At 51.5% G+C, this 10,752-nt stretch overlaps 2 protein-coding genes across 3 annotated transcripts; both read left to right on the top strand.

Annotated features, from left to right (window-relative positions):
- The first annotated feature begins 679 nt into the window (after positions 1–679).
- On the top strand, positions 680–4,796 carry LOC123054644 (myosin-3). 2 transcript variants are annotated; one of them, XM_044478454.1, is made up of 3 exons: positions 680–1,224; positions 2,703–2,828; positions 2,924–4,796. In XM_044478454.1, the coding sequence occupies exons 1-3, from the start codon at positions 865–867 to the stop codon at positions 4,505–4,507; spliced, it is 2,070 nt and encodes a 689-aa protein (XP_044334389.1). In that variant the 5' UTR covers positions 680–864; the 3' UTR covers positions 4,508–4,796. The 2 variants fall into 2 exon arrangements, with proteins under 2 accessions (XP_044334389.1, XP_044334388.1); XM_044478453.1 differs by having other exon boundaries at positions 683–1,224; positions 2,918–4,796.
- Positions 4,797–7,944: 3,148 nt separating this feature from the next.
- On the top strand, positions 7,945–10,213 carry LOC123050076 (exopolygalacturonase). The gene is made up of 4 exons (XM_044472922.1): positions 7,945–8,415; positions 8,557–8,694; positions 8,880–9,056; positions 9,345–10,213. Exons 1-4 carry the CDS (start codon positions 8,263–8,265, stop codon positions 10,080–10,082), a joined length of 1,206 nt encoding a protein of 401 aa, XP_044328857.1. The 5' UTR covers positions 7,945–8,262; the 3' UTR covers positions 10,083–10,213.
- The last annotated feature ends 539 nt before the right edge of the window (positions 10,214–10,752 follow it).

The raw sequence follows: 10,752 nt of genomic DNA, 5'->3' as shown, positions 1-10,752 counted from the left end.
AGCCCCCGCCGACAAAGGGCCGGGATCCACCGTGCCTCCATGATACAAGGATCATAGGAGACGAGGTGAACCAGGGGCGGCGCCGGCGAGAGGCGAGAGGGAGGGAATTCCTAGATGAGTTAGCAGGAGGGCACAAGGACTAGTGCACCACTGGACCTGATGATGATGTTTTGTAAAATAATGACGTTCGTGTTCATGTAGAAAATAATGACGCCTGTAGCTTGTTACTGCTCGCACTATTTTCGTCGTACAAGCATTTACATGCGCATAAACGGGCAATGTACCATGTACGAACTGGCTCAGATCATCGGATCAGTGGTGCTTCCTTCACACATCCCCACGACACCACGGGCCCCTTCAGATGATAAGTCTATCTCGGCGATCTTCGTGCAGCCGTGCAGTGCCCGGGCACACTGCGCAAGTCACGGCTCCTCACGAGCTGAGGCATCGTCAAAAGAGTCGAAAACGCCCACAAGAAGCCAACAAAACCCGGCCCGCGCAGGCAGCCGAGCCGAGGAATCCATCAATCCCCTCCCTTCCCAGCGGAGCTCCCACCCCGCGCGGCCAGGCCCAGATCCGTCCTTCCACCCCACCCCACCCCACCCCACGCAGCCACGCTCCCCCAGACCCAAACACCACGCCATTGCCGAATCCTGCCTAGTTTACTCCCCCCCACCTCCCTTTTCCCAACGTCTCCTCCCCCAGACCACACCCAAGACCCAACTTGTCACCCCAACCCAGCCCAACGTCTCTCTGACCTGACCTCACCCTCCCCGCCTCCTCCACTGTTCCACCCCCGCACGCCGCCGCGCTCTCTCACTCTCCGATGTCGCGGGAGCTCCGCGCGCCAAGCCCTCCCCGCAGATGAGCTCCAGGAACCGCTCCGCCGCCCCCGCCGCCGCGCCGACGGTGCCGTCGCTGCGGACGCCGCGCCGCCTGCGCCGGCGCCCGCTCAGGGCCCCGGGGTCGGGCGGCGGGCGGCGGAGCGGGCCCGCCACGCCGCTGCTCAGGTGGGACGCGGGGGTCGCCAATGGGGCGCCCGACAAGCGCGGGGAGAAGCCGGGGGCCGGGCCTGGACCCGGCCCGCGGGAGAAGGCGCGGGACGTGTCGGTGAGGCGGCTCGCGGCCGGCGTGTGGCGGCTGCGGCCCCCGGAGGCGGTCGTCGGCGGCCACGGCGGAGGCGGCGGCGGCGGCGGCGAGGGCAGAGTTCACGTCGGGCTCGAGGTGCGTGCGCGCGCGGCTGGTTTTTCGTTTTCGTTTTCGTTTCGTTTCCTGCTAGTTGGAGTAAATGGTGATGTGCGCATTCATTGGAAGCTCACGCTATGTGTGATTTGTCGAGCTGCTTTGCTTGCTCACCATCTGTTTCCCGCACTACTTTATTAGTAGCTAACTGCTGCGTGTTGCGTGAATCTGCCTTAGTCAAATCAAGCTAAAAAGGCCTGCGCTGTCTCTTAGATTTTGTTCTGTTTTTAGCTTCATATAAAGCGTGCGAAGGCAGGCATAGAAACCGAAGCTAAAATGGCGCTCATTCGCATCTCCAACCCACAGATCTCTCGCATACATTGTGGGCATTCTCTGTGCGATTTCTCCACTGAACCGCGTACATTTTTGTTCCTCTATTTTTAGCTGCGTATTTTACCTTGACTAGTCAAATCTACGAACCCATTTCTCATTTCTTACTGATGTAGTATCGGCGGCAGCACTGCTACCCGTTGTAGCGTCGACGCATTTACTGGCCGTCTTAACGCAGGACGCGTCGCGCTGAAGCACACCTCCATTTAATGGAGGCAGCCGTGCTGTGCAGCCACGGGAAGGAGACGGCCGTGATCGCTGTCCCATAAATTTACTCATCCAAAAGGCACTTGCATTTTTTCTGCGCTCGGATCTCGTCATGTGATCCCGAATTGGGGCCCAGGCATACATAGGATCCTACCCATGCTCGTGCAGCCACAAATGCATTGTCCGTATGTCTTCGCCACTTTGCCGGTGAACGGCCATTTATTTCCCTTTCGCGGAATGGTTTGTGGGAAGAGCACGGATTGGAGTTTGGATCTTGCAGATAGGTTGGTGGGTGTAATTGGATAGCTGCGGTCCAAATCTTTGTTTGTTTAGGCAGTATAGGCACCCAATTAGCCGGAATGATTGGACTGAACTCGTGTGCCGTGCGGCAACAAACATGTGCATCCTGGGTTCAGCGATGTTACCCCAGTGCAAGCCACTAGCTGCTTGTCTCATCCACTTGGGGACTATTCTTGCCCCATCAACATAAGATATTTTTGATTGAATCTTGGGTAAAATGCGATAAATGTTCGCGACACTGTATATGTAGCCTGGTAGGTTAGAATTTGGATTCACTGTGCATGCTCTCATTTGAGAGGGGTCTGCATCTGCATGTGATGATAGTTTGGCCCCCTTCAGATTCTCTATGTCTTTTGATCATGTCCCTCGAGCAGTTCACCTTTTTGGTTGTACATGGATGATGGGAGCCTTTTGTGTCCCTTTCAAATAGCCACACTGTGAGAAACAGTAACTTGAATGCATGCAGATCATCCTCGTTCTTGGGTGGATTGGGGCTTGGGGAGACTTTTCTGATTTGCTTAATCATGGAACAGGGAATGCACATGTAGCATTAGTTTTAGTGTACAAACTGATGAGTTTTCTTCTCCTCATGACTTATAATTGCTGTATTTGCTATATGACAGCATATCCCGAGGCATCTACAAGTCCAGCTTCTTAAACAAGACACCTTGGGTCATCATCAGAGTCTTAAGAATGAGATTTCAAGCCCAATTTCTGTTTTGGAGCGAAAGAGTGAAGAGCTTCACAAGGTGAGTCAGAAGTTAATTATAATCTCGACTATTTTGCATGTACTGGTATGTAAAATTATTTGTAAGATCTGATGGATTTAATTCTGCAGGTACAGTTTCATGGTTCTTCACCTATGATACCTGTTACCACCATGGAGAAAGCAACAAAATGGGAGCCTGAGAACATGAAAGGAATGGAATCACATGATGCCTATCTGATAGCCAGCCAACTGAATCTTTTGGATGAGCAGCAAGATGCATCCTATGTTGCTAACCTCCAGTTAGAACTCCGGCAAGCACGTGATCGGGTGGGTGAGCTGGAAAGCGAGCGCCGGTCAACTAAGAAGAAACTTGACCACTTGTTCAAGAAGCTTGCCGAGGAGAAAGCAGCTTGGCGCAGTAGAGAGCATGAGAAGATGCGTGCTGTTCTTGAAGATATGAAGGCAAACCTTGATCATGAGAAGAAAAACAGGAGGCGGCTGGAGCTGATTAACATGAAGCTCGTCAATGAGCTGAAGGAGACCAAGATGTCAGCAAACCAGCTGGTGCAAGAGTATGATGAGGAGAGGAAGACTCGGGAGCTCACCGAGGAGGTGTGCAACGAGCTAGCAAGGGAGGTGGAGGAAGACAAAGCCGAGATCGAGGCCTTGAAACATGACATCCAGAAGCTGCGAGAGGAGGTGGATGAGGAGCGGAAGATGCTGCAGATGGCTGAGGTGTGGCGCGAAGAACGGGTGCAGATGAAGCTTGTTGACGCAAAACTCACCTTGGATGCCAAATACACAGAACTGAGCAGACTGCAGCAGGATGTTGAGGCCTTTGTTGCTGGATGCAGTTCTGCTAGAGGAGACATCACAGTAGTGGAACAAGCGGAGAACATTATACATGCAATCAAGTCAGTCAGAGCACAGGATGTTGAATTCAGGTATGAGCCACCAGCAGAATCAGAGGACATATTCTCAATTTTCGAAGAGCTGCGTCCAAGCGAAGAGCCTGTCATTAAGGACATCGAGCAGTGCTACAAGAACAGCTCCATTGTATGTGAATCAGAGATCCAAGAGGCCAGCCCAATGACAGATATATTCCTGGAGAAGCCAGCCAAGGCGGCGTACTCGAATAAGAACCCTCACAATGAGAGTGAAGCTGGAGATGCCAGCAGCTGGGAGACAATAAGCCATGAAGATATGCAGGGTTCAAGTGGTTCACCCGACGGAAGCCAGTCGTCGATCAACAAGATCTTTGACGGGAGCATCTCCTGGACGAGCAGAAACGATTTCGAGTACGGGGAGATCGAGAAGCTGAAGGATGATCTGGCCGACGCATACCTGATGACCATGACCCAGCCCAAGAAGAAAGAGTCAGCCATCTCAAAGCTCTGGAAGTCGTCTCGCCCAAAGAACAGCGATGTCTCCAAGAAGGATGCCACGGAGGCACTGAACGGCAGATCATCGAACGTGCGGCTGTCGGTCGGGACCCATTCCACCATCGAGAGCGGCGTTCAGGACATCGGCCTCAGCTCGCCGAGCGTGGGGCAGTGGAGCTCGCCGGACTCGATGAACATCCAATTCAACCGCGGCTTCAGGGGCTGCATGGAGTACCCGCGGGCGTCCCAGAAGCACAGCCTGAAGGAGAAGCTCATGGAGGCGCGGATGGTGAGCCAGAAGGTGCAGCTCCGCCAGGTGCTCAAGCAGAAGATCTAGGTGAAGAGGTGCAAGGCTAGAAGAAATAATCTCAGAAATTACTTCGCCGCTTCGATTTTTTCTTCCTGTTGTTGTCTTAGGGTCACTTGTAAGTTGTAATTGATGTACTAGTAAAGAACCGAAAAATAGATCAATCGAGTCAAGTCGGCCTTTGTGGGCCGTGCTGCTTCTGTATCTTACCGTGGCTCTGGGGATATGGTTCTACTATTTTGATAGGCTGCGGTGAGATCCGGGCATGGTGTAATATAGACATAAACAGGCAGCAATGTTCAGACAAAGTTCACGTCCAGGAATCGATGTTTTTAGGCTTTTCACTGTGTTCTATCGTCTATCTCCCTTCTCCCTATATATGCTGCTCTGACTCGGCGTTCCTGATTCGTTTCTTTTTTCAATGATTTTGGAGGTAGCACACGTTTTGGAGTGTGAAAAGACGCAAAATGCTGTGACCAAGGAACCTATCTTGGCCTGCCTTGGGAAAGCGTATGCGTCGTTCTTCTCCCAAGAAGGTGCAGGCCTCGTTCATTCTGAAAGTGGCACCGCACCTCACACACCCGACTGGCGTTCACCAGTGGAGACTGAAGTGTCCACTGGGGAGTGGAGAGCCGGGCGCGCAGATTTTTTGTCTGCCCCGACTGCCGTGCTAACTAGCCAACCACATTACCAAGGATAACTGCAACCAGCGGTTATAGTTTGTCTCACACATTAGTAGCTGGACTGCTCTCACAGATTAGCAACTGCTTACAATAACAGTTGCCATTTTGTCTCACGTCGTAGTAGCAACTACAATTTGCGGTTGGATTTTATCTCACAAAGATGTACTCCCTCTGTTCCGATTTACTCGTCGTGGTTTAGTTCAAATTATATACTATCCCTTGGTATAAATAGGTGAATCAATGTGAATCTCATCAGTTCAATCATTCACATAATTATATACTATTTCTATAATGCAAGTATGCACTCTTTGTTCACAGTTTCTCACACAGTGCAAGGATGAAATATTTCTACATTAAAAAAGTAGCTGTTGATTTAAATCATTTCTTCATACATAATTCTTCTGGAATTAATCTCTAAATTCTCGCCGCAACGCGGGAAATTACCTAGTTATTATTATTTTTGCTATCACCGTTATTTATTTATGGATTAAACCAATCGAAACATTGCTAATTCATCCGGCAGTTGTTCCATGTCCTCTGCAGAGAATGGAGTAGCAACGTTTTTCAGTGAGGGCGTGAAGTATAAAGTATACTTGTGGTTGAGAAGAGGTGAAGTGAGACGGTGAAGATGCATAATGTCTTGTATTCGCTCCTTCTCATAATTACATAACACTTCCTTGACACAACAAAATAGCAAGTACATGTACCGTGTTTTGCAAAATAGATGTTCCGATGTCAGTAAACTACATTGCAACCGTGAAATAAATCACAACTGCAACAACAATACATGTGCCAACTAGAAGCATGTGTACAATTATTGCAACTTCACAAGATATTGATACATCTATCAAACATATATCTGCAATAGGTGCAAATGGTGATAAAGTAGAGAAACCTATCAAAACCAGTTCTTGTAACTTGGTGTCATCGCTTCTTGGTATTAGCATAGTGCAGCAGTCCTAAAGGCAACCAACAAAGCAAGTGTAGGTCTGGAGCTGCACAGATCTAAAGAACCAAAAAACAATTGCAGCACCCTGAACAATTACTCCCTCCGTTTCTTGTTACTTCGTATATAAGATTTGTTTGAAGTCAAACTACGCAATGTTTGACCAAATTTATATAAAAAAAATCAACATCTACAATTGTAAGAGCATGTAATATGAAAATTTATTCCACGGCCTTATCACAACTCACCTCCCGGGTCGCACGCGCGTGCGGCTCCGGAGGCCCCCCAAACCCTAGGTCCCCCTCAGATCCACTCCCCCGGCCGTTGCCGCCGCCAGCGCCGGCAGTGGCGGCCGCGCCCAACTGATGAAGGCGGCGGGTGCTGGCTGAGCCCCCTCATCGGCCCCCCTTCGCGCGGAGCTGGACGTCCCCAGGGCAGCCATTGTGGTGGGGAGGCCGGCGGCGTGATTCGTGGGGACGGTCGCCGGAGCACGGCGAGGAGCGCGGCACGGCAGGACGGTGGAGTCGGCGAGGTGCGCTGCAGGGTGGTGGTCGAGGGTGGTGCGCCAGCACTAGTTGTGGTGGTGGCGCGTGCTCAACCATGGAGGCGGTGGTGCCATGGAGGCCCTGCCAGGAAGGATCCTCGGTGCGTTCGGTGCTGCCTCGGGAGAGCTGGTGCGGGGGTGTGCTTGGAGGTGCGGGTGAGACCGGATCTGGTGGCAGTCCCCTGGTGTGGGTGAAGGCTGACGCGGCTGATCTGGCCCTTGCACAGCATGGCTGGTTGCGGTTGCTCTTCGTCCGTGTTGTTGCTGTTGGTCTTGGCCGCGTTCTCTCGGTAGTGTGGGTGGGGGAGATCCATTGTTGCGCGACTTCGGCGTCATATTGCTGCGGTGACGGCGGTGCGAGGCATCTTGGATAGTGCTACCCGAAACCTTGAAGGAGTGGAGATGTGCGCCATTACAGATGAAAATCCTGTTCGGTTTTGGCCGGACCGGCGGTGATGGCACATGTGGGTGTCGTTTCCCTCCCTGGAGGCGTCGTCGAATGTGTCGCCATTTCCCTCCCTTGCTTGGTGTTGACAGTTGTCTCCGCGCGAAAGCCTCGATCCAGTGATGGATCGATAAGATGGCGGCGTCTTCGGCGTCGTTCCTCTGTTGGGAGCATCGTGCCGGGAGACATGGAGTTCCTATGGTGTACTCCTCCGGTGTTCGCCGCTGCCCCCATCGCTCTTCTATAGCGCTATGTACGGTCGTCGCTGGTGAATCCGATGGTGCCTTCATCGGGTCGGATCGAGTCCTGCCATCCTCTTGCCACCTCCTTTAGGCATCAAGGGGGGATGGTGTGTCAAGCTTTTGGGAGCAGTTGTTCTTCCGACGTGACCGACATCGATCGAGACGCGGCGAGGTTTTCGGTTTTTGGGTTTCATTTGTGTTGTTGTTGTTGTGTTGTCGTGGGTGGCTGTCCTCTGGACTAGCCGGGTGTGGAGTTTTGCTACACTGGTTGTTCGCAGTGAGTGGTAGTCGTCTTGTACTTACAATTCTCTTCTTCTATAAAGCTATGATACGCAATTTGCATACTCTTAAAAAATAATAATTTATTTCACGGTGCATCTACTAATATTGATTCATATTATGAATGTTGACATTTTTTAATATAAAAGTTAGTCAAAGTTTAACCTTGAGTGCAAAATAAAAAGAAACGAGGGAGTACTAAACAACATATTGTTTCTTCAGATTAGGAACAGTACATCCACCATCGTATGATCATGAGGTCAGACACGCGGCGGCTGATTGGATAAGGTGTGAAGGGATCTATGTTTAGAGACCAGATCCGAAGATTTCAGTCGCTGGGTCCGCCCTCGTACGCCACGCGTGAGGCGCGCCAGCGCTCCCGCGCGCCCCCCGCGGGCATCCTATACGCATCCGCACGTCCGCACGTCGCTGCTCTCCAGTTCCGCCGTGATCCAGGCACAGCCCAACTGCCCCAAGCCGATCGACGCCGGCATGCCCTAAACTGCGCAGACGGCGTGCTGCTCACCTAGGAGGAGCTAAGTAGCTGGCCAAGTCGAGTCGACACAGGATCTCATTCTCCGCTAGCTAGCCAGGGTCGCGCGCATTGCGGGTGAGGAGGCGAGCGAGCTCACCAGCCAAGTCGATCATGGAGCCGCGGCCGCGCCCGGTGGCCGTCGCCGTCAACGCGCTGCTCTGCGTCCTCTCTCTCTGCGTGTCCGCGGCCGAGGCCGAGAACGTGACCACCTACGACGCCAAGAACTTCGGCGCTAAAGGCAACGGGGTCGACGACGATACCAAGGTACGTGCGTGCGTGTTCGTTTCCTCCATAGATTGATCGTCTAATTTGTTCCCTTCTTCGTTGGTATGATATGATCTACGTTGTGCTCGATCGATCGATATCCGTACGTGCGTGCGATTCATGTTGGCGGTGCGCATGCAGGCGCTGGTGGCGGCATGGAAGAAAGCGTGCGGGACGCCTGGCACGGTGACGCTGGTGATCCCGCCGGGGACCTACTACATCGGGCCCGCGCACTTCCACGGCCCCTGCGAAGCCGTCGCCATCACCTTCTTCCTCCAGGCAAGCACTTGTGTCGATCGTGGACTCACCGCCTCAGATCAACGTTGATTCAATAATTAACTCACTAATTTATATAACCCGACATGGAACACAAAATTAACTGATAAACTCGTGTACGTCCATGCACGACACGATAGCCGCGTGATAGGGAACAAAAACGGGACTCATTATATATGGTTCTGCAGGGGGTGCTCATGGCGGCAACGGATCTGAAGCGTTTTGGCAATGACTGGATTGAGTTCGGGTGGGTGACAAACCTCACCGTGGTTGGCCAGAACGGCGGCGTCATCGACGGCCAGGGCGCCGCCTCCTGGCCATTTAACAAGTGTCCCGTCCGAAAGGATTGCAAAGTCCTTCCCACCGTGAGTATCCTTCCTATCCACCCATGCATGTTACTACAATATATGGAAACTAAAACAAAACACACATGCAATTACAAAATACTTATTGAGTGTGATGAGAATAATGCAAGTAAAACATTTGACTTTTTTTGCATGCATGTTGGGTGTTGAGGTCCTTTTCTAAAAAAATGTTGCGTGTTGAGGTGAGCCATTTTCCATGGCGTGATGAGATGACACGGTTGTATGTTGAGATAAATATGTTAGTGAGAATCAATCTGACGATTAAAATGTCTAAATGGATGGGTGCAGAGTGTGATGTTCTTGAACAACCAGAACACGGTGGTGCGCGACATCACCTCGGTGAACAGCAAGTTCTTCCACATCGCGCTGCTGCACAACAACAACATGAGGATGAGCAACCTCCGGATCCACGCGCCCGAGAACAGCCCCAACACGGACGGCATCCACATCGAGCGGAACACGGGCGTGATCATCTCCGACTCCCGTATCGGCACCGGCGACGACTGCATCTCCATCGGCCAGGGGAACCACAATATATACATCGCCCGTGTCCACTGCGGCCCGGGCCACGGCATGAGCGTTGGTAGCCTCGGCCGCTACGTCGGCGAGGGCGACGTCACTAGCATCCACGTCACCGACATGACCTTCCAGGGCACCATGAACGGCGTCCGCATCAAGACATGGGAGAACTCCCCTACCAAGAGCTTCGCCGCGCGCATGCTGTTCGAGAACATGGTGATGAAGGACGTGCAGACCCCCATCATCATCGACCAGAAGTACTGCCCTTACTACAACTGCGAGCACAGGTACGTCTCCGGGGTCACAATCGAGGACATCAAGTTCAAGAACATCAAGGGAACGTCGACGTTGCCCGTGGCCGTGCTGCTCCGGTGCGGCGTGCCGTGCCGCGGCGTCGTGCTGCAGAACGTCGACCTCAGCTACAACGGACAGGCAGGCACCTTGTCACACTGCGAGAACGCCAATGCCACCTACGTTGGCTACCAGCACCCACAGCCATGCATCTAGACGTACGGCCAATTGGGTTTCCTTTTTCTTCTTCTATAGTTAGCGTTTTCTAGACGTTTTGTTGTTTCTTGTTGCTTATATATAGGACCATGAAATAATTGTATTTAGTTCACAATAAGTCAGTTCTAATACACACGAGGCTACTGGAAGAGGATCTCTAACTTAATTACCAATTGTAATAATAGTGGATTAGTGGCTCGTCATATACAAGTTAAACAAACCTTCACCCGGCCATCAAATTCGCCATCAAGCTTACCAGCTAAGTTGGTCGAGTCACTTTCTATGTGTGGATCCGGAGTTGAGGCTGGCAAAACCACCTATTAAGAAAGACGATGTACTTTTAGTTTTGAAAAGTTGGCAAAGGATACATGCCAATGAAGAATGCATAAGAAGAGCAAATGACAGGCCATGCCCACGGCCGTAGAATTTGATAAATTCATACTGTTTGATACGGTGAATTCCCTTCTAGGTTGTAAGCCTGCTCACGATTCAAACTATGGGGCTATTAGTTTGCAATTCTTTCATCTTAACTTTAAAACAATAACGTTGTTGCCAAAGAAAGAAGAAGCAGTTTGTAATGAGCACTTTAGCCCAATATGTCTTTTGAATGTGAGCTTCAGAATATTCACGAAAGTTGGCACCAATAGATTGACACAGATTGTCCATTCGG

Source organism: Triticum aestivum, chromosome 2D (assembly GCF_018294505.1).
Source record: "Triticum aestivum cultivar Chinese Spring chromosome 2D, IWGSC CS RefSeq v2.1, whole genome shotgun sequence".
Taxonomy (NCBI): Eukaryota; Viridiplantae; Streptophyta; class Magnoliopsida; order Poales; family Poaceae; genus Triticum; species Triticum aestivum.
Note: the sequence above shows the minus strand (reverse complement) of the source record. Positions and strands in the feature narration are given on the sequence as shown.

Excerpts from the sequence above, each read along its gene's own strand:
- LOC123050076 (XM_044472922.1), top strand. The coding sequence starts at position 8,263 with ATGGAGCCGCGGCCGCGCCCGGTGGCCGTCGCCGTCAACGCGCTGCTC. Across the intron at positions 8,416-8,556 it reads GGGTCGACGACGATACCAAG|GCGCTGGTGGCGGCATGGAA; the intron begins GTACGTGCGTGC and ends GTGCGCATGCAG. Across the intron at positions 8,695-8,879 it reads CCATCACCTTCTTCCTCCAG|GGGGTGCTCATGGCGGCAAC; the intron begins GCAAGCACTTGT and ends ATGGTTCTGCAG.
- LOC123054644 (XM_044478453.1), top strand. The coding sequence starts at position 865 with ATGAGCTCCAGGAACCGCTCCGCCGCCCCCGCCGCCGCGCCGACGGTG. Across the intron at positions 1,225-2,702 it reads GAGTTCACGTCGGGCTCGAG|CATATCCCGAGGCATCTACA; the intron begins GTGCGTGCGCGC and ends GCTATATGACAG. Across the intron at positions 2,829-2,917 it reads AGAGTGAAGAGCTTCACAAG|GTACAGTTTCATGGTTCTTC; the intron begins GTGAGTCAGAAG and ends TTAATTCTGCAG.